Raw genomic sequence first — 24,040 nt, 5'->3', positions numbered from 1 at the left:
GACACTGTACAGATACATGTATAATGTTTATACAGCCCTTCTAACAGTATGTCTGCTCTGCAATTAAAACCCACAAATAGCCAGTGCCACTGACTTGGGCTGGCGGGGCTCATGCAAGGGGCTGTTTAATTGCACTGTAGATGTTCTGGCTCACACTGGAGCCCAGGCTCTTGGACCCTGCAAGATGGGAGGGTTCCAGAGCTCGGGCTGCAGCCCGAACTTCTAGACTACAATTAAACAGCCCTTTACCCCAAGCCCCGTGAGCCCAAGTCGGCTGGCATGAGCTAGTCACAAGTGTCTAATTGCAGTGTAGACATAGCCTCTCAGTTACTAGTCAAATTTTCCTTAGCCTGCAAAGGGGCACTTGTAGTCTTAAGGATGCATGGTGTACATAGGATAAGTCAACTGAAAAAAACATTAACAGAGCAGAGGCCCATGTGCGTAGAAATGTGTAATACAAACGAAGTTGAGAAGGTTCATTTTATTTTCTCATTTGAGGAATCAGTTAGGTATGGTTTCAAGAAGTTATCCATGGGCTTCTTATACAGCGTAGATACATTGCTTAGTTTCTAACCTTACCTAAGGAGACTGTTTAGTCCTTAAGCTCAAACCAACCTCAATTATATAAAAGATATACAATTATTTTATTTAATGGGTGCAAAGTTAGAAAATGAAATAATCTAGTACAATGATTACTTGTAAATTGCAACACAATTAGTGCATTTAAGGATGCTCCTTCTAGAAGCTTGGAGCTAGTGTATACAACAAGAATGTCTGTTTCCTCCACTGATGCACTGTGTGTGCATCTTCATTAATGTTAATAGATAGTAGCATGTGTAAATCTATTATACATAACTGGAAGAAAAGACCCATCAGGAGTATTTTCTCTGTTAACGCATAATGATAATTCATATTACATTTGTTGAGAACATATCCCCTGTGTATAAAAACTATTGTCAAATACTGTATGAAAGTAATCCTATCAACAATTGAATGAAAATGTACTACTGTACTTCATTTAGCTCCTCAGAATGATTAAGTATGGAAGGAAAACTGCTCATTTAAAAATACTTTTTGGTACTCTATTGTCACTAGTTATCCATGAAATTGTATACTGGATTTTTGTCTGAGCAATGTAAACAATATAAATGTGAACATTGTCAGTAAAAGGACTCCCAGTGATTTAATTTAATGTCTCCTATTCTAAAAGGGATATTTGTTTCTGATTTACAACAGAGGAGAAAGTTAAAAACTCTTACTAATTCTGTATTAAGTCTTAAAATTAGTAAAATACTGATTTTTGTAGTATTACACTGAAAGATCATCTGATTCACATGTGTACCTTCAGCTGTCCCTGATCTGAGTGACCTCTGACTTTATTGATTTGGAAATGATGTGGCTCAGTTATCATGCTCCAAAATTTGAGTGTTTACATACATCAAAGGTCAAATGAGAACTTTAAATAGAAAAATGCAAACAGTATTCTAAAAGAGAGCAGAAGACACTTAACCTCTTAACTGCCCTGATATGAATAACTGTCCAAAGGACAGACACTTCCACAACCCTGTTGGCATCTGATTAGACAATCCTACTACTTTTGAGGATCAATTTTAAATATCAGAGGTATGGCCTTGGTGAGGTGAAGCAGACCAGAAGTTACATACAAACATTTTTTGCCTACTGATCACATATCCTGTTCTTGTTTAAACATGCCATCAACATAGAGATGTTAATCTGACTCTGCTCACACTTTTAGCAAAACTATCTACTATTTCTAGCCTAATGAGTGTCAATAATAGCATTACTTGTGCCTCCTAATCTGTAAAACACAAAGGAGAGCATGTTTTTTGTGGAAGGCTAGAAGCACCAGCTCCACAGCACGCTTCCTGCCACACATCCTTAACACTTTTCAGAAGCATCTCCACTAAACCTCCATCAAGGGCCATTCCTCCACAGTTATTTAGGACAGAACTGAGAAGGGGTGGCCAAGTAGCACTAATTTCAGAAAGTTTCCCTGCTCACTCTTTAGATACCTAAGGTGAAATCCTGGCCTCGTTTAAATCAGTGGCAAAACCCCCATTGACTTCAGTAGTGCAGAATTTCACTGTTGAGGGGAGTGTTAATGCTACTGGAAGCAGCACTAGCACTTGTGAGCTCCACCTGGAATGCTTCAGGAGGAAGGAACCATACTGCCTGAAGCAGATGGCCAGCAGGGCAGTTGCATCTCCACAGTTCTTGGGAGAGCCATTAATTTAGGGCAGCAAACCCACTGGCCATTCCACTGGAAGACAAGAATTCTTTCGCCAATTAAAACTTGTTGCTTTCTTCTACTTCACAGAAAAAAAAAGTAGGGAAAAATATGGGCCACAGTTGCTCAATCTGAAGGCAAAAGGGGAAATAAATCCACTTCCCCCCCTTAAACTGAACATATTCCACTATTCTAAAGAAAAGGTATGGAACTCCCCAAAATTGTACAGTGCTTAGATACCACAGTGCTTTAGAAATACCTAGTAGAGTCCATAGGTGATGAAATATTAGTATTTTAGAGGAAATGCATCCTCCTACTCTACTTATCTATACTATTTTAAACCCACTACGGACTAGTTTTATGAGGGAGAAAATGAGGGTTAAATTATGCATTCAAATTACTACTGTTCTGTGTCCAGAATAAGAAAATTATGAAGACCGGTGAGGAATTTGCAAGATTTCTTTTGGAAAAAGTGCATAAAATATTTATACCAGCCTTTAGAAATTCTGCTCACCAAGAACAAGCAATTTTTTTTGACAGAGAAGTATTAAAGGTCTTTCATCATCACGCTGAAAGGCACACAAATACATTTTGTTCTAGGACAGGTGAATTTTCATGACTATTCTGCATTACCACAGGCCTGTATTGGGTAGCAATTTTCAAATAGATCAAACAAATAATCAAATTTTAAGTAAGAATTATGGCCCAGATCATTTCCACTACCTTCATTCAGTATACTGCTCCAGCTCCAGCTCCCACTAAAGTAAACAGGAGCAGAAGCCAGCCCTTAGAGTTCAGAATGAAAGCCTCAGGCCTTTTTAAATTGATGCTTAAAGGTAGCAGGTGTCATTGGTATGCAACTTTGTAGACCTTGACAGCATCAAACTATGTTTAACTTCACAATATCTTTCTGAAATTCCTGCCCTTCTATCAAACCATACCATCTTGATCATTTATAACTATTAGAGAGAAGTTTCCTATTATGTGTATTTAAATATACAAAGAAAGAACAATAAATGCTGCAAAATATATGTTGCAATAATCAAATTGCTTAAACAAAATTTAACACACATTAGTTTGATTTCCTTCACACCCAGGCAATTTAATCTAACCTTTTGCTAAAATACACTATTTGTTATTTTACAAATGTCTGTAAAAGCCTTTGGTTATATTTCTTCCGATAATCCTAGAAAACCTTGTTTTTAATCTACAGGGACAATAGAAATCTGCACGTATTAAAGATCCACAGAACTGGAGTTTTTCCAAACATTTTTACAACCTCTAAGGTTTCATGTTTTTAAAAAGTTTTTTTTTAAAAATCTTCACATATTGCAACAGATATCTTAAATTGATACAAGACATCAATATTGACGTTTAAGCAGTTAAACAGGAAAACTTTCCCAGTTCCCATTTTGCTTAGCCTCACCATCAGAGTTTATGGTGTTAGAAATACTTGATTTTGAATAAACTTGTCTCTCTCAAGTCTGAACCTACTACTTATATCAGCAACACTAGGGTCTAGTGAATTATACATGACTTGTAGCGCTTAGACAGAGACTTCTTGGGCAATCTTTGGCAAGTCACTCCCTCTCTTTAGGCTTCAGTTACCTCATCTGTGAGAATGCAGAGGATCAAGCTGACACAATCTTTGAAAAGTGCTTTGAAATCTACAGCTGAAAGAAACATACGGTCTTGCTGAAAATTGAACATGTGTTACTCAGTACAGAGAGTCCCCATCCTACTTTTACTTTCATAAAAAGCACATTATCATTTAATATTGAAAAAAGTGTCTTGTCAAAGTAGAAGGATATTTTTAAGTCATACCATCAGCAAGATTGTAGGTAGGTGCAGTTATGGTAGCTGTAATTAAAAAGTACTTTAAAATATTTAGCATTTTAGCAATGCAGAATACTGCTTCTCACATCTTGAACTTTCAAACTGCTTGGCTGGGGGGAAAAGATTACTCTAAAGGTGACCAGCAAAGGTAAAAGAGCTTTCTTGACTTAATCCTTTATGATGTTTAGAGGAAGACAGAAAAGTTATTGGCTTTTTTTTTTTAAACAGTTACACTATCTACTCTGTTTTTCCTGAAAGGCTATATGGATGACTGGACAACTGGTGAGCTCATAACAGCATATATACCATGGATGTGAAGCATCATTAATTCAGTGAGTGATTTTTATTCATACTTTTTAAATGCTTGTTAATCTCCAAAACTCATTCAGGACCCTAATTGCTTTACTTGGGAGTTGAGACAATTCCCAATCTGTAAACAGATAAAATATACCTATCTTTTCCTATTTGAATAAGTATAAGGTATGGGATGTTACGTTAATATTCTGGAAAGTTCTGCCATTTTGAAGACTAACTCTGCAAAACTTTGCCAGAGTGTGTTGCATATCAGAGAACGTCCTGAGCTGCTATGAACAGTTTTGCCCTGACAGCAGGATTCTTGAACATACCAGCTACTATCTCTGATTGCTTTCCCTGTCCGTATCAGCAGGGGCTAGATTTGACCTTTAATCGTCAGTTTAAAGAAAGATATTTTAAATTATTTTTTGTTGTAATTCAGTGAAGAATTAAGATCAATGCTTTTAGCATCACACCTCAGCTGTAACAGCATAAATTTCAAGTAGTAACAATCTAATGTTTTATGTCTTTGTCATTTTAAGAAACTAAATCAGCTCAGATGGTATTCTGTTTATCTAACATTTTCTTTTTTTGGAAGTTAATGTACTGGGGACAGTAGACGACTTCAGTATTTTCTTTTTAAAAATTTATGGGCCCAGTGCATGTTTGGGGAGAGGTTATATTTAACTTGTAAAATTATTGCTGGGATTTCTCTTTGTTTATATTTGTACAACTTACTGTGTGCAACCTGAGAGTTGCTTATCTAAGCAAAGGATATGTGTAACTTTAATCACAGAATGTATTTGTATGGAGTCCTTCTTAAACTGTTTCAACTCTAGATTATACTTTGAACAATTAGTATATTTTAGAATTGGAAGCCTTAGAAAACTCACAATAAGATCTCTATTGCATAATATTTAAAAGGAAAATAATCCTCCATTTTGAAGTAATTTGCAAAAAGTAGGAAACTCACATGACAATGTCCTTTCTGTACTATGACAGCATGCATTTAGTTTTTGCTACACTTTATTCAAAGGGAAAACTACCCCACATTTTGAAGTATTGTATTACAATAATATAGGTAAAGTTGAGTAATGAAATGTTCTCAAGTAATAATTCAATTGAAAATTGGTGGTCTCATTATGCTAAAAAGACCTCATACACACTGAACATCTAATGTCGTGGTAGGTGCTTGCAATATGATAGTGCCCTACCATGGGTAAAACATGATTTAGTCTTGTGGCTCAGACAAGATTAAACCATGTTTTAGCCATCGCCCTGAATGCTGCTTATACACTTGCAAAGTCCAAGGTTATAGTGTGATTCACTAACAGATTCTGACTCTGTCTGCACTGCAAAATCAAATTGTTTTTTAACCTTTACGGGGCACTACCATGTTGTAATTGGATAGTCCATTAAGTTAGCTTTCTATAATGTAGACAAGCCTTGAAGCATCCGGTTCTCTAATTTACAGTTCCATGCATATAAATGCATCTTTTTAAGCAACACATATCAGTCATCTCAATGTAAAAAGATACTTTTTCATGCTACTTATCTTGTTACATCATTAACTTAGATGTTAGAGAATGAGGTCTCTTACAAACGTGTACTGTAAAAGATGAAGCTTAGAACAGATGCTTTCACTCTAAACTGAATAAGGTACTATAAATACATGCAGAAATGTGGTTATGAATATAGCCTGAAGACGATTGAACAAAACCATTTATTTTCACTCAGTGAGGACCATAGAAAACTAAGACCTGACTCTACTTCATAAAATCATTCCTCAGGTAATCATCCAGAACAATAATATTTATCAATGCCAAATTGTACAAAGATATGTAACAGGTGGGCATCATACTGTGTGATGTAGTTAGGTCAACATAACCCAGCAGAATTGTTCTGTCAACCTATCTAATGCCTCTTGAAGGGATGGATTTACTACAGCAACAGAAAAACTTGTCACTGTAGTGTCTACACTGTAGTCCTACAGAGGCATAAGTGTAGCACTGCACCTGTGCCGCTGTAGTACCTAAGCATAGACATACCCTTAGAAAGACCATCACTATTTTTGTGTGTGCGTGTCTGTGTGTGTGTGTTAGAGCTAGCCATTGAACAATATTAAGGTGCACTAAATTATAAGGAAAGAAGGATGTTTTCTGTCATTCAGGGCCTTCAAATCTTCAACGATAGGACACTGAATTAAACCAGAAAGTACTCACACTACTGTAATGAAAATTTTATTATGGACTCCATTTAAATTAAAAATAGAGTGGAAGACTGCTGTCATTATGATTTTTAGAAGGGGGTGAAAGGATTGGCCCCCTCATTTGAATGTGTGAAGAGTACTGACAAAACTTAAGCCTTTAACTATTAAGTCCCTCCATGGTCTGGCAAAAACATATGTGCTTGACTAGCCTCATTGACCACTCACATGAGTAAAGTTAAGCATAACAGCCATACTGGGTCAGACCAATCATCCATCTAGCCCAGTATCCTGTCTTCTGATAGTGGCCAATGCCAGGTTCTTCACAAAGAATGAACAGCACAGGCAATTATTGAGTTATCCATCCCCCATCATCCACTCCGAGCTTCTGGCAATCAGAGGCTAAGGCCATCCAGTGCATGGGGTAGCATCCCAGATCTTGACTAATAGCCACTGATGGACCTATTCTCCATGAACTTACATAAGGTGGGGACTGACCCTCACCCAGTTCTCCCCCTCAAAAGAGTTGGATTTCTGCAAGCCCTAACGATAACTCAGTTTTTGCCCACATCAGCCCATTTCTAGGAAATGCCTACATACCCATAAAAGGGAAAGTGCGTGCATTATGTCAGTCCAAAAAAAAAAAAAAAAAAACCTAATGCATAAGCATAACAGTCACAACACTGGAATTAAAGTTATCTCCTTAAATTCAGTGTATGAAATAGGAAACTTCATATAAGGCACCATCTTCAAGTTAGAGAAAAATATTTTTTTTAAAAATAAATCTTATTTTCAGGTCTCTTTAACTGACGTTAAAGAGAAAAAAGTCTGTGGGAGGAAACTGTTGATTTCTTGCAGCTCTGAAAGAGTTCATTTCCTTTACAGAAACCGTGAGCTAACAATACTGGACCCAACAGGTCAGATCTAGCTTTTTCTGCTACTTTAAGGTTGATGGTAAGAGGCCCCCTGGCTCGCTCAACTCTAATTAAACAAACAAAAAAAAGGGGCAATCCAGTGGAAGGCTCAGAAACCAGGGACTATGCGGCAAGGTCTCCCCCGGAAAGTAAGTGGTGCAGACAGAGTTGTTCTAGCCCAGGGCGTCAGTCCAAGGGATTGGACACTGCGTGAGTGCTATCAGACAGCTAGGCTTGGCGGGGGTGCAGGACGTTTGCTTTCTGGGTTCAAGGGCTGGCTGCTTGTTACCACACCCCATCCGCAAGCTCGGCACAATAGGGGGGCTGGCCCCAGGCAGGCTCCCTGCAGGGCGCTGCTGTTGCCCCAGGCTGGCCAATGCTGGTTTGCTCCCGGGCTAAGCCAGCTGAAGGCAGGGGCTGCCCCAGGGCGGGCTGTGCTGGTTCACGGCTGGCTGCCCCCGGGCGGCGCTCAGTACAGGGGGCCCGGGGGCTCGCCCCGGCTGGTGTCAGGGCGGGGGGCTCCGGCGGCAGGGCGGCGGCAGCGCAGGGTGTAGTTGCTGCCTCCATTGTTATCCCAGAACTCGCCCTGCTGGCTGCGGTAGCAGACAGCGAAGTGCACGGCGGCGCCCTCCTGCAGGCTGGGCGGGGTGCATAGGCTGAAGTGGAAGCGCTCGGCTGGGGGGTCGCTCCCCTCCGGGCCGGCCCAGGGCAGGGGCACGGCGGCGGTGTCCAGGAAGGAGAGCCACTCGTTGAAGGTGTAGCGCACCGTCACCTCCTTGGGGCCGGGGCAGCTCAGCACCCGCACGGTGCCCCGCACGTCCAGGGCCGCCGCGGGGCTGCCGAGCCGCTCCAGGCACACCCGCTCCCGCCGCAGCCGCTCGGCCGCCAGCTCCCCGGCAGGCTGAAAGTCGGGCACCAGCTGCAGGGGCGGACGGGCCCCGCCGCAGCCCAGGCCCAGCGCGGCGCTGACCTCCTCCAGGTGCCGCGGGGCCAGGGGCAGGCGCTGCAGGCGGGAGAGCACGGCGGGCGGCACCTGCGGCTCCTCGGCCGCGCTGAAGTGCTTCACGCTGGCCAGGCGCAGCCCCAGCGAGTCCGCGAACTGCACCCGCTTCTTGCACTTGGTGCAGCAGTCCCCGTCCGGCCGGGGGGCCGGGAAGAGGCGGGCGGCCGCCAGGCTGGGGCTAGCGGGCAGCGACAGCGAGCGCCCGCCGCGGCGGCGCAGCTCCAGCAGCAGCTCCCCATCGTCCGGGTCGCTCTCCGGCGGGGGAGAGGCTCCGGCCCGCTCCGCTGGCGCCTGCAGCCAAGGCTCCTGCAGAGGCAGCGCAGCCACCGCCCTCTCTTGCTCTTGCTCCGCGGAGCTGCCTCGCCAGGGGTCCCGCCGGAGAAGCCGAGCGGTCCCCTCTTGCTGATGGTCCCTGAAAGGCGCTAGCATTTGCTCCAAGCCCAGCACCCCGGAGTCCCGGCCCTCCATGGCATGTCGCCCCCCTCCACCTCCCCCGGAGGCACCGCGGCTGCTGGCGCAGGAGGGCGCCCGACCCCCCCTCTCCAGTCCCGGGGCTTGCTCTGGCTAAGGCGGCGGGCTCGCTTTATCCCTTTTGCTTTGCAGCGGAGTCATGGTGGGGGGCGCGCCGCAGTCCCCCGGGCGCTCCCGGCGACACGGGCAAAGGGCGGGCCCTCGGGAGAAATCAAGCCGCGGGCTGCCAGCCACGTCCCCAGCCCTGCCAGGACGAGCGGAGCGGAGCGAGCGCGGGGGACAAAGTTTCCATGCGTTGTCGAGTGTTTGGCTGTCACGCCCACCCCTGCGGGAGGCTCCGCCGCTGCCCGCCCAGCCATGGCTTCCTACTCGCCCTTCCCCGAGCCAGGGGAGGGGCCTCCCAGTGTCGTCTCCACGGCAGCAATACAGGAGGAGTCCGAGCGCCCACCACTCCCAGCGAAGGGCGGCTCCTTGCTTGCTCCCGAGTTTTCCCTGCAGGGCCCTGCGATGCCTTGTGATTTGCTTACAGCTCCCAAACAGCTAGAGCTGCCAGAGTCAACTAGAAATGCCCAGCGCCCCATACAACCACATGCTGTGCCCCTTATTATTATTGCATTGCCCTAAGCCACTGCTCGTATAAAACCAAGGCCCAATGGTCCGAGCTATCCCTTGGTTAGTCTCGCATTCCAGCTACCAGAATTGATACTGCTTCAGGGAATCTGGGACGCTACTGTAAGGGGAGGCAAAAGTAATTTAACCCCTGATCCTGCGCAGGTGATTGAGGTCAATACAGTAAATGCAGCAGCTGCCTAGTTTGCAAGGACATTAAAGGTGTCCTGGCAAAAGAGATGTAAAGATGTCCCATTTTTCCCCCTGCTTCTGTGATACACTAAGACCTGGGGGACGGGTTTTGCTCTTTTTGCTTTTTAAAGTTTTACTTCTGACTTTTTTTTTAAGGTAGAAATATTAGGACTGATACAATTCATCTTCCTGATTTTGCCACAGAACTCCACTAGGGATGTTAATTTGAATCTTTCTGCTGGCCTTATTTGAAGAGAGTGTTGAATCTTTAACAAAAATGTTTTTGTCATCTGGCCATTTGAATAAATTAGATATAAAATTCAAAACATTTTAAACAGATTTCCCACCTCAGTTAAACAGGCTTCACTTCTGTGGAACACAGTCAGAATCCTGCCAGTTCTCCACTAATGCTTGAGCCAAGATTTTTCAAAAGTGTCCTTTGATTTTGGGTGCCCTGCTGGAGATCTGTTGACTCTGATTTTCAAAAGTACCACACCCCTGCAAGTCCAGTTGAAGTCAGTATAAGTATCAGGTGCTTGCAGTGCTGCTCTTACCATTTTATCAGAAATCTCATGATACATGGTGTTTTTCTTTTACAGTCATGTGATTATATGAGAACCTCTGCTTTAATTTTTTAAGAAAGATCCGACGTCCTCATAATCACAGAGAAAAACTTGAAAACAGAGGAACCCTAATGTCTCAAAAACCCAAAAAATCAAAATAAAAAGGACCCCAAATTTATTATTCTTTTAAAGTGAAATTATTTGAAGCCACTTGCTACTTTTTTTTTTGCCAGACTTTAAACAGACTTTTTCTAAACGCTTAGGCCCAGATCCTTAAATTATTTAGGCTCCTAATTTCCATTTAAATCAATAGATTATTAGGTGCCTTTGAGGAACTCGGCCTTAGTGTTGGCAATACAATGTTCCTGTGAAAACTATGCCCAGAGAGTCTCAAAATAAACATGCCCCTTTTGAATAATCTACTCATAGTGTCTTCTAAGTTTATAATGTAAATACTCATGCAGAAAAAGTTTGATTTCAGCAAAAACAGTACATTTGTTCCCTTATAGGTCATTTTTAGCTAAATGGTATATGTCAAATGACAACACCATAATAAGGACTTGTTTTTGAAGCCAATGCCCTTGCATATCTGAGAAGTTTTCCAAAATTAAACAGGTACTTAGTACATGTTACAACTGTCATCTTTAAGATGGTTCTGTTGGTGAAAGTACAGTCCCTCTCCACCACCCCATCTTTTTCAGGACAGAGAAACTAGAAATCCATATGCAAGTAACATCACTTTTTTGAGATTTAGGTTTTCATGGATTTCTGTTATCAAGATAATTTTCTGAAGAAATTAACATTTTTAATTTAATTTCAGTTGCAAAAATAGCCTTCCTAAGGTGAAGTGATGAGATGCTATTCTACTGAATGGGCAGCCTGTTTCTTAAAGGGGCAAACTAGTCACATTCAATTAATTTCATCTGGTGTTAAACAGAAATGGAGGCCATTGAAATATTAACTGTCCTAGCAGCAGTCATCTAGCATGGCTGGATAGTTCATTCATTTGAAAGGGTATTTTCACAAGAATAAGGGTGCAAACTTGTGCTACTGAAGATTAGAACCACTAATGTTAAGATAACAGCTATTTAACATTTCCCAATAATCTGATTCCTTCTGTAATTTCTGTCATTGTAATAATCTTTTACCTGTAGCTAGTTCTGGAATATACAAGAAAGGAACTAATTCTCAGCCTAGTCTTGGGTGATACACAGGAATTGGTTCATAGAATAACTAGGAAAACATCGTCACTGTGGATACAATTGTTTGGCTCTGGATTAGAATGGGAGTCAGCAATGGACAGAACCGTAATGCATAAGAGTGGAGTTTTTTCTTCTAAAACACTGATAAACTGTTAAAAATAGGCTGCAGGGCAAACTAAAATACTTACTGGAAATTACCAGGTTAAGTCATATTGGTGCAAACCCCAGTCTGCACCAATGCAATTAGTTACCTTAAGAATTTATGTATGATTACTGTAGTAGTCACCACTGAAAATGTATCTTATTAAGACACACCCTGATCCTGAAAACACTTTCAGACATGCTCAACGTTACACACATAAGAAGTCCCTCTGAAGTCAATGGAATAACTCTTGTGCATAAAGTTAAGCACATATGTAAATACTTGCTGGATTGGGGCCATAATCTAGAGACTCTATCTGAAGGCTATTCAAAGACACTATATTAGAAGCAGAGATAGTGAGTGTCCTGAAGAGCAAAACCAAAGTAAAAACAAGTGGATAAAATGTGACTAAACAATGAGGTAAGGATTATTATAACACTTGAATGCTATAAATATATTCAATAAGGTCAGATCAAAATAGCTTCTAGAAGGCTAAATTTGTGCTGATTTATTATGTTAGAATTCTCTGAAAAAGAAGCATAAATAAAATACTGGCTCAGTGTATTTGCATTTTCAAACAGCTTTTGACAAGGTCTCCCAAGAGAGGGAGACTTTCTGGGGAAAATCAGAAGATAAAGGAAAAAATCCTAAACAGTATTGCCAACTCACAATATTTGATATTTTTTCTTAAAAGCCCAACTTCTGGAGTCGTGATTATGTAAGACTCTCAGTTTTCATTTTTAAACAAAAGTAAGTTTCTAGATATCATCGTTATGGAGAAAGTTCTAAACCATTATCTTTAAAGGTTCAAATAATGAAAGGCAAATAAAAAGATTCCCAAATTATTATATATTTTTAAATTTCATGATTTAAGACAATTTCTTGATTTTTGAGGTCCTGACTCATGATTTTTGAACACCTGGGGTTGGCAATATTGTATTGCGGAGTAAAACTACATCCGAGTAAAGGGACATTAATAGTAGCTGGAAGTTAATGGTGGACCCAAAGAACAATTTTATAATAATATTAATACTGCTTAACATTTATAATAGTGCTTTATAAATTAAAAATTATGTACAGAGTACCTAACCCTCAGAATACCACTATAAATCAAAGAAGTATTATCTCCATTTTAGAGACAGTGAGATCCACAAAGATATTTAGGCAACCAGACTTAGGTGCCAAAATCTCCAGTGTTTTAGGCTCCATTGCAATCCAGAAAACTGCCAAACCCAGTAGATAAGTTTTCAGAGTAAAAGTTCCGCCAGTGCCTATGTTTCTGCCTGCGAGCATGTGCACTGCCTCCTCACTGTAGTTGTCCAGACACCTATTTCCCCACAAGCCCCAGAGCGATTCATGAACCAGGGGAAGACAGACACTCTTCTGACTAAGTCACATGCATGGCCAGATCCGGTTGGTGTGTTCAGAGGCCACCTACAGGATTGGGTTCCATTCAAAATCTGGCCATCAGAGGAGGTGGTGGTCATGGTGTCGGTACCAGTGCTACCCATCTTATAACTTTTAGCCCAGTGGCTAAAACACTTGCCTGGGATGTTAAAGGTCTAGGTTCAATTCTCTGCCCCCCATACCAGAGGGGGAGAAAGACTGGGCATCTCCTACCTCTCAGGAGATTGTTCCAACCACTGAAATACGGACTAGACTGATGTGAGACCCCCTCAATATCTCCTGTTGAAACTATTCCACTGTGGATAAATAATGAAAGAACAATTTGAGGAGGGGGACTGGACCCTGTCTCCCACCTTCCAAGTGGGTTCCTTAACCACTGGACTACACAGTCTATCTCTTTCTGTGACCCAATGACTGTTCCACTGTGGGTAAATACTTAAATAGTCATTTATGGATTTGTTTCTGGACCTAAAAACATTCTGCCTCCACTGTGCTACATGTTATTTAATATGTTGGTTAATGATTTGGTAGACGAAGGAGCAGTGAAATTTGCTGATAACACAAAACTATTTAGGTTAGTAAAAAAAATAGAGAGGATTGTAGGAAAAAACTCCAGAAAAATCTAACCAAACACAGGATAGCACAACAGCAGCTGAATTTTAATTTTCATAAATGCGGGGTAATGCATATTGAAATGAATAATCTATATTTTTTCTAATAATATACCCATGACTGAACTAAATTGGTCTGCGAAATGGATTACCATTCATAAAAATTCTGTGTAAGCAGTAAGGCAGTAGGAATTAATATTGGATCAAAATCTATTTAAGCATTAAATCAGGTAGTTATGGAGACCCTGGGAATTTAAAAATTCTCAGAGCCGAATAAGTTGTTTTTTAGTATTCCCAAAGCAGGTGGAGTTTGAACTCCTAAGTCTAAATATCTATGAGGGATACTGGAGCTATGAGGATCTGTCCCCAGGTTTTTAATATGTTCTCAATTCAAAACATTTCCAAATGAACTCTTAAATAAAAGCTTTAAAAGTGATAGTTCACAAGAATCGATCATTCAAGAGCATAAACAGATCTGATAAATGATTTTGTAAGCCCACTTATTCATCCCAATTATTTTTGTAAAACTTAGGTTCAACTGGAGAATTTTTATCATTGAAGGGTGATTTATTTTTGTCCATTATATGAATAATGTCATGGAGCTGCAATAGCAGTGAGGGTTGCATTATGAAGTTTGAGAGGAAGAACAGTCTTGTGATTAATGAATTGGACTGAGTCCCAAGTGATCTTGCTTCCGTTCCTGCCTCTGCCATAGACTTTGGGCAAGTCACTTATCAGACAGTGCCTCAGTTCCCCATCTGTAACATGGCAAAAGCATGACTTCCTTTGTCTTATCTCTTTAGACCCTGATCCTGCAAATGCTTAGTTACATACTTAACTTTAAGCATTTGAGTCAAATTAAAGATACGGTTAGTGTTTATCAGATTGATGCCTTAGACTGCATGCTTGTCAGGACAGGAACTCATTCTTACTATGTGTTTGTACAGTGCCCAGCACAATGGGACCCCAATCTTGTTTGGGGGTGCCAGGCACTACTGAAATACAAATAAAGAATTATAATAAAGCTGATTCGGAACACAGTTTTCCTTCCCCTCCCTCTTTGTAAGTGAAATATAAAAAACCCTCATGCTTTTGGATTTTTAAAGTTGTCTCATTGGCAACTATTATCTATTCTTGGAAAAATCTTGTCAGCAACAAAGTTAGTACTTTATGTTCCTAATTCAGCAAAGGATTTAAGCAACTGCTTAACTTTAATCCACTGAACTCAGTGGGAAAATTCATGTGCTTAAGTGCTGTGCTGAATCATGGCCTTTGAGATTAAAAACTTGAAATTGGCTTATCTGGAAAATATTTGCAAACTAAACTCCCAGTCCTGCGAACACCTAGGCACGTGCTTAACTTTACTACCACGAAGCAGGCATGCTTAACTTTACTATCACTGAAGTTAGGGATCAGGGCTTAACGTTTTTATGTCACCCTCTGTCAGTCCAACCAAATCACTTACCCTTACAAAAGTTGACGCAGTAGCAGTCGATTGTGACATTGTCTCCTGAATGTGCCAGTTTTCATGTTCAGGGATAGTAAAAATATATCCAGTTCTCTAACAGTGAATCCAATGGAGGAAAGAAAATCTTCTGAAAGTATTAAAGTGGGATAGGGGATTCCAGTGGGACCTAGCTTACTTAGTGGCTTTGTTGCCAGCCTACTCAGTGGAAACATTATATAATAGTATCTTGCAACATTTACTATTTCACTAGGGACCGGAGAGGAACTCTATAAACCTTGGGGCAGGAGGGGAGTCTGGTAAACTTGCTTTAAAAAGCCATTTTACAATTGGAGGGATGGACTCAAAATATCATTTTCACTTCATCTTTCATTTATCTTATTGCCTGAATGCCTGTGTGTCTCTTTTCCAAGACCAAACTTATTTTGGGTTAGGACAAACAATGGAAAATAGAAACAAACTATTGTCTGTGTGTTAATTGTCTGGGGCTGCTTTCATACTAGAGCCATCTCAGGGCTACCAAGTACCATGCATTTTTTCCAGACAACAAAATGAACGTAATTTATGTACTCATGATAGGTAATTTATGTACTCATATGAACAGTCCTTTCCTTTCAGAACTGTCACTAGGGATTCTATTTTCTCTAACCCAAGATGTTTGATTTCTGAATCAGTTACATTATTCCACGAAAGGAAAACTGTTGCAGATGCCCTGTCCGGAGGCCCAGTCCTTTGGGAGGCGTTACTGCTTTTGGAAGTATGGTTTAACAAACAGATAAATCTGTTTGGATCAGTAAACACCACTTGGACAAAAAAGGAAGACAAAACTGTTTGTCTTCAGTCATCCAGCTTCCAATCTCTGAAGGAGGGATGAGCTATATCTAGACTGGAAAATTAAATGTAGTTACTCAGTTTCCACTGATTCAGATAACCATTCAATTTAATCAGGGAGTCAATTCAAGCAGCCTGTTAATTATTCCTCTATAACCATTTTAATCATGGCTTCAAGCTCCAAATCCCAAATTGATAGATTTCCCAGCAGTCCCAAGAAAGGTATTCTACTAATAAACATACAGGTTATAAAGACTCAAATATCTTCAGTCACCTCACCAATTGCCCTCTGGCGTCTTGTCTAAGCAATTCCTAATGACCGAGGCTTATCAGAAAACACTTAGTTATAACTATTGTGTAATATTAAGATGTATTATTTAACATATAAGATAAGTCCTTGGGAAGTCCTTATATATATATATATTCATTCATTCTGGGCACAACTGCTGGTCCCTACATATATATATATATGTAGGGACCAGCAGTTTGTGCCCAGAATGAATATTCAAATCTGACTTCAAATTCTTCCCAAATCTCACTTCAGAGTCTACCAGCATTAGTTCTGAACTAAGTCATCAGACTTCATCTTTGAAAATGTGTGCTTTTGCATTAAGCTGGTTTTCCAGAGATAAAATTGTGTCCTGAATAATCTTGGTTTTCAGGGCAGCTAATTTTAACAAACCTGTCATTCCTAGGTAGATGGCATGTTGGGATATTAATATCCTCTTGAATTATTTAAAAACCATTAATGCTTCATGGCCTATGGGAATGTTATCTGCAAAGCTAGCATCTTTGCTAAGATTCTAGGATTTCAGTTGTATCAGTTTGTGAGGATTTCCAAATATTGGATGCTAAGATTCTATCAGGCTATGAGTTTCTGCTAGATTCCAGTGTAAAACCTGTATCACAGATATTTCCAGATTATACTGTTTGATTACAGATTATTCAAATATCTGTGTATTCCTTCCTGTTTTGAAGCTTATATAGAAAGTTTATTAGAATATGTTCTAATTTTTAAACCAATTTTCTTCTCTACTAAGCAAAATTGAATAGCTGCAATCCATAAAGGCACTGACACAGTCTTTAATAAGTGGGTATTGGAGTTTTAAAATGTTCAATACGGTTTAAGAGGAATAGTGGTAATTGTTACACTTTCCAAAGGGATTGAGAGGGATTTAATCTGAATTTCTGACAGATGCTCAGGAGACAAAACCTCTCATCAATTTTACTGGAGCTCTTCAGACAATGGCAGAAATCTCTCATCCTTTAGGGCTGCCAGGTAAAATGAAGTGTTCAGTCCCATCTTTAAACAGTGACTCATATTAGCATTGATGTATAAGAAATGGAGATTACTTTGAATTTATGAAAATCCTATTTCTCTGAATCATGACAATGACTGTGTTTCCCATAATGATGTGGTGATTCTAACCCTTCTGTTATTTGTGCCATGTATCTGGCAATAGGGCAAGGAATCTCTTCATTTTGGGTGAAATCCTGACTCTATTGAAGTCAATAGGAGTTTTGCCATTGACTTCAATGAGACCAGGATTTCTCCTTGTATGTGTTGCACAGAACTGAGCACACTGTTTGTGCTTAACAAATACATAATAAAAAAGGGAATTATCACATTGTCCTTTGTTTCCCAGCAACAGTGGGCAAAAGATCCCAAGTTCTTTGGAGAAAATTAAACTGTGAGAACAGAGTTTGACTGAAATTTAACAAGAATAGCTTTTGCACAAGTCTTCATTTCACTACTATTTTATGCATGTTTGGATTATTTTAGAGGTGTTAAGTTGCAGTTTTATGCATCTGTCTTTGGGAGATATTTATTTAAACTTTTCCCATGTATGTAGCATATTAAAAACCTTATTTAGTTAAGTCATGTTTATCAGACTTTTCAATCAGCTAATATGATTATGGTCAGAGATAGATCTATGTAAAAATGGCTGTCCTTCTGGGAGAGATTTGCAGCTGTGTTCATGAAGTTCTGTGCAAGTAGCAGAAGCCTTTGGAAAGAACACAGATCTATGACAAGGTCTGTCACCATCATTGGTGAGAAAAAAATATACTCAGCTACTGAAAAAATGTTTTCATCATAGGAGGGTTTGGTTTTTTTTAAATGCTGTTTCCTGACAGGCTGTCAAAGAGCCACATCCATTTTAAAGACTCCCACTATTTACACAGAACAGCAGCTATGGCAGTGAAACACTGAAACAGAAACTACCTGCAGAGTCAGACAGATCAGGGCAGAGCCTTAAAAAGGGATGAGTTTGGACTCCAAGCATCTTGAGAAGTCAACAAATTAATTTTAAAGAAATTATCTTCACCACCACTCCCAGCCCTCAATGAAGTTAGAGGTAAAATTTTGGATAGATTAATGAGTTTATGTAGCCCACATCCTGGTGAGCATATCAGGATAAATACAGGAGAAGATCTAGTGTCAGTAGCTCATACATTTCTAATGTGTAAATTTATTTTAGAAAGTAATTATGATCAAGCTAAGACAGCGTAGAATCACAGCTCCCGGCATCCATGCTCTCCTTCAGTGCAGGGCCATGTCACTCCAGTCCCCATGTCCACACTAGCTTGTGCAGATAGAGAGTTCAAAGGGAAGATGAGCTGTTTGAGGGGTCATAATCAGGATTTAGATTGTCTGAGGATGAGCAGTAATGGCCAGTTAAAGAAGCTGGACAAATAGGGGCATAAAGATTCCCTTATCCTCTCTTGTACAAGGCACTGTGAGGGAGCAAGAATCAGTTTGGAACAGAGATCCCCACACATTTTGTGGAGTCATTTCCAAGATTGGGCTCCTTCCCTAGTGACTGTCTCTGGCAGGCAGAAGTACTCAACATGCCCAGTAATAATTGTGGTGTTAGCAATGAGAGCTACTATCATGGTCCCTTCTTTGATCATAAATATTTTTTAATGTAAGGAAAATCTCTCCCCAGGTAGTGTCCAAACCTAAGATGGGAAAAGCATAAAAGAAAGGCATTATGTGGAAAATGTTTTGAGTAGCAGAAATGTCTCGTTGAAATGGAAGTGTAGTTGTAATAAACGCTTGAAGACTCTTAATGGTGGCCTGGAACCCTCTTCAGTGAGATCACAGCTTTAAATGAAGCTATTTTATAAGGGATAACTAATTTAAATACTGAAGATAAATCTTAAATAGAAAGTGATGATCTACCCAGTGGTGAGATATGTCTTCTATTGGGATACATATCTGCCCTTGCAGGAGATGGACTCATTATTGTCTGTTACATTTTAACTGCTCCAAACTTTCATAGCATTGGTAAACATCTATTCATCATAATACAACAAATATATTACAGTTGCATCTGTTTTGTAAATTTTCTTCGACAATAATAAAGAAGAAAATATTGGGCCAAATTCTGCCGTCACTTATGCCAGTGCAATCCTAATGGTTTCAGTGGGGAGGCATATAGGTGTGAGTGATGGCAGAAGTTGACCTATTCTGGCAATAGAATATCAGTATGGTTGTCTTCAGCAATAGATTGATTCTAAGCAGGTCCCAATCCCAGAATCTTAGAGGTCTCCATAAACTCAGCAGTCACAGTACCCAATCCTGATCCAATACTATCCACAAATCTCACTCTTTTCCTTGCTGCCTATCTCTAATTGGGTTCTCATCCCAGTCCCTTTCTCCTCACCTACCCAGTCCCACTCGCCATTCCCCAGTCTCCTTGCCCAGCAAGTCCAAGCCTAACCCCTCGAGATTTCCAGTTTCCATCTCCCAGTCCTGATCTCCTTGCCCACCCACTCCCAATTCCCACCCTCACTGCTCCTCATCTAATTTCTCTCTTTCCCTCCTGGTCTCCAGACAATCCTCCTGCTTGCCTTCCCTATCCCCACAAGCTCCCATTCCTCACTGACTGAACCATTTTAACTGAAATTTTCCAAACAAAATCAGCATGAGGCAGACACCCACTATGGAAAATTTTGTCCCAAAAGGTTAAAGTTTGGTGAAGTTATAAGCAACTCAAAACAGGGTCTAGAATGGGAAACACTGGGCAATCTTAATAATAGGTAGAGCTATGAGTCCCATGTATAATAACTTATTTCTATCATGATACCGCCTAAAGTCCCCAATCAGAGATAAGGCCCTATTGTACTAGGCACAATATAAACAAACAACATTAAGACAGCCCCTCCCTCAAAGAGGGGACAATAAAGAACTAAATCCCTTCATCCGAAAAATAACATACCGAGTGGAAGTATATTAAATTAGGTGGCCCTTCACTCTTGTCCTGCCTAGGTGCAAGGAAATTGGCTCAATGAGCTGAAGTTGTTCTTTTACACTAGCAGAGTTTAGGTAGTTTAATTTAGGAGACTTGGGTATAAGGGCATGAAGCTGGTAGGATGGGTCATGAATTAAGAAAAGCAGCCCAAAAAAGCATTTAAAACCACCTAAACTAGTGTAGAAAATTACACCGCTAACTTAGGCAAAAATGCCCTTGCACTCTTACTTACTTACCCACATTGGGTGGAAAGGACCATACAATTGTCAGGCAGATGCTTACTATATAGAAGAAAATGATGGTAAAGAAATATTTTTAACATATTAAATATCATAAACATGTCACTTTGGGAGAATAATAAAAATAGGCAGGAGATAGATAGATAGATAGATGATAGATGATAAAAAGTTTACCATATGAATTATGTTCATAGCCATCTGTTTTGTAAAATTTATTATGCAGTACATATGTGTAGGAACCTGGTTTATTCAGTATCCAGTTTATTTATTTTTTAATTTCTTTATTTGGTTAAATGGTTCAGTGGGAAGAGCACAGAACTAGGAATCAGAAGGCCTGTGTTTTATCCTCTGATCTGCCAGTAACCTGCTGTTTAACTCTAAGCAAGTCACTTCACCTTTATATACCTTAGTTTTCCCATTTGTAAATTGAGATAACGTGACCCACCTTTACAAAATGCTTTGAGATCTATAAGGGGAAAACTCTACAGAACTGCTAAGTATTATACATATACTCAGGGCGGATTTAGCAGCAGGCAACCCAGGCAACTGCCTGGGGTGCCGGGCTTGGGGAGCATTGGGCTCATGCTGTTTTTGATGTTAGCGACAAAAGGGAAAATGGATGTTTGAAGTACAATGTTTCAGGTATTGTGTGTCTGGATTAATTTTTCATGCTAGTATATTTCAGTTATTCTTAAAAATCAGAAGTTTCTATAAGCTTAGAAGAAACTAATTTTTTTATTTACTTATATATGGCATGAATAAATGCAGATTTACAGATCCTAGTGTGCAAATTTATCATCTTTTATGACAGGGATAAATCATGAATGCAAATCATGCATCAAAGTCTTGAAATGGTTACAAATGCAATAAAAAAAAGGTATTAAAAAATGTAACAAATGGAGGGGGAAAGCCAAAGATGCTCCTTGTCTGGAGCGCCATTTGGTCTTGGACTGGCCCTGCATACACTAAGCCTTTATTAGGCATATAGAAATAAGATATATTTTACATCAGATTTATATATGTACAATAAGAATTTCATAATACATTTTACAAAATATATTCCCCTTGTTGGCCTGGGCTAATATTAGTCCTCATTGATTCCACTTTTCTGCTTGTACATGAAAGTTAAAATGCACTTCCAAAATCTGGCACCAATATTTCTTCATATTTCCTTTTAGTTTAACTGATGAGACTAACAGGTGCAGCTGGTGCTACAGTCATTCAGTAGATTCTTTCTAATCTATGTATCATATATTAACATGACAGATTCAGAAATCCCCCCTTGTAACTGCAGCATACTCATGCGACAACTGGGCTGTTTGCCTTTTACCTGCTTTAAACTGAAAGTCATGAATCTATTGTAATATAGGAGTGTTTCAAGAAGAGGCTATATTGCATGGTGTCCAGAAATAACTTAGTTGAAAGAAGCCATTTTTTCAAAGCAAAGTAGCACAACAAGAAAAGTTACCTCTCTCTCTCTCTCTCTCTCTCTCTCTCACTCACACACACACACACACACACACACACACACTTTAGATGCATACGGAAACAGTTACAGTGAACAACTGGTTTTGTTTGGTTTTGTTTTACAGTGACATATTTGCAATATGAGAGGGTCATAGTTTGCTCTCAGTCACACTGGTTTATAGCCTGATTAACTCTCCTAACATTAACTAAGCTACTCCAGATTTACACAGGTGTAAATGAAAGCAGAATATGGCTTAGAGTCCTTTAATTAAAATAATAAACTGCAGAGTCCTTTGGCAACTAAATTGGCAGCTTTAACACTGACAATGTGAGTATTATTTTAAGCAAGCCTGAAGCCAGCAATTTGATAATACATTATTGATCACAAGTGTGTCTCTCTCTCTTTTCTTCACACTTTTATTTTTGTACTTAATCTAAAACTAATAAAATAAAAGGCAGAGTCACCATTTAAATTCTTCAGCAAATTATTGTCTATCATGAAACTACTGTTATTGATTTAAGTGTATAAGCCTGCCTGACCAAAGTATTTCCAATTTACCTAACAAAGTTCCAGTGTAGCCTGGATCACTGTCTATATCTAAAATAAAAGGGCTTGATTCTGCCATCCTTCATGACAATAAAGAGTTACTACTTAAATAGTCCCTTTAAAATCAGTAGGGCTACTTGTGGAGCATAGGACAATTCAACATGAGTAAGGGTGGTAAGAGTAGGGTTCCAGGGCCAGATTGTGGAGCCCTTACTGATGTTGGTGAGCACTTATTTGTAGGTGTAAGCCCTTTAAATGACAGGGAGCAGCAGTTTAACAATACGAGAGGTAGCATCATGGTCTAATTTACTGACTAAAGAACTGAGAGCAATGGCCTAATCCCAGCTCTGACACTGACTTGTTTTGTGGATTTGCTCAAGTTAAGTAGCCAACATTTTTAGATGTGGGTGCCTAAAGCTAAGTAATGAAATGTAGAGCTGGGGTAGAGAGGTATGTATGTAGAGAGGTAACGGAATGTAGAGTAATGGAATGCCTAGCTTTATACACCCATGTTAGAAAATAATCACCTTAACCTCTCTGAGCCTCAGGTGGATTGTGACAATAAAATGATGAACATTTGTGAAGTTCTATATATGTCCTAACCCCACCAGAATGCACACAAACCCCTTCAGTTTGTGTAGGCTCAGTGACTCACAAAACTCCATTTAATTTGAGACTGCAGCAGATTTGCCCATGCAGTTGTGCTGCAGTGCACATTCTTCCTTGAGTGCTTCTGTCATGTCCATTCCATTCTAAATGTGTGCGCGCCCATTTGCATGGTCACCAGAATTTTTTCCCTACCAGTATCCGTAGGGCCGGTTCTGGTGCTCTCTGGAGTATATGAGGCATCGCTGGCCCTGCACCCCCTCAGTTCCTTCTTTTGTTCCCGGATGGTTGCTGGAACCCTTGCTCTTGCTTGCTACTGCAAGTGTTCAGCATTTCCTTAGTAGTTTAGTGTAATTACCTTTTTTGTTTTCTGTTAAGTTAGTCTGTATATAGTTAATAGTTGAGTGTTAGTCCCACTAGGGACCTCCCCTGGTCCCTGGCTTCAAACCTTGTTCTACCTGCAATTAACCCTTCCCGCTTAGCGACCCCCACGACAGTTGCCTAAAGTGCCTGAGGGAATCACATAGGAAGGACAAGTGCAGGATTTGTAAGGGTTTCAGGCTGATGATTAAAAAAGATAGAGAAATCCGCCTAAAAGCCATGCTAATGGAGGCAACACTGAGACTGGTCTCAGAAGCGCCTCGTTCCATCTCGGTGCCAAGCACTTCTGCTTCGGTGCGAAGCGCACCGCCAGCACTGGTGCCTTCTCGATGCCACACCCCTTCTCCATCACTGAAGCAGCAGCAGAAGAAACAGGCTGCAGCGCTCCGACAGAGTCGTTGCCCCGCACGGAAAAAGAGCAGGGAAGCAGGGTCGAGCGTATGTCCTGCGTCAGACCAGCCATCTGTGTCAGGACAGATAGAGCTGGGTTCTCCACCCAGGGCACCGAGCCTCCTGAGGGAGCCACCCCTGACTCTGGGGAGCAGAAAGG

The 24,040-nt window shown here is 40.5% G+C and overlaps 1 protein-coding gene and 1 long non-coding RNA gene across 2 annotated transcripts in view; one reads left to right on the top strand and one right to left on the bottom strand.

Annotated features, from left to right (window-relative positions):
* Positions 1–4,329: 4,329 nt before the first annotated feature.
* Positions 4,330–24,040, top strand: part of LOC137162720 (uncharacterized) — a 35,147-nt gene continuing 15,436 nt past the window's right edge. The window contains exon 1 of the long non-coding RNA XR_010922474.1: positions 4,330–4,416. This is a non-coding gene — a long non-coding RNA (uncharacterized lncRNA). The remainder of the gene's footprint in view (positions 4,417–24,040) is intronic.
* Positions 7,542–9,767, bottom strand: PPP1R3G (protein phosphatase 1 regulatory subunit 3G). The gene has a single exon (XM_067562625.1). It carries the CDS (start codon positions 8,967–8,969, stop codon positions 7,968–7,970), a length of 1,002 nt encoding a protein of 333 aa, XP_067418726.1. The 5' UTR covers positions 8,970–9,767; the 3' UTR covers positions 7,542–7,967.

Source organism: Emydura macquarii, unplaced genomic scaffold (assembly GCF_026122565.2).
Source record: "Emydura macquarii macquarii isolate MOO-44397 ecotype Brisbane River unplaced genomic scaffold, CSIRO-AGI_Emac_v2 contig_2452, whole genome shotgun sequence".
Taxonomy (NCBI): domain Eukaryota; kingdom Metazoa; phylum Chordata; order Testudines; family Chelidae; genus Emydura; species Emydura macquarii.
This window is presented reverse-complemented; position numbering and strand designations above follow the sequence as displayed.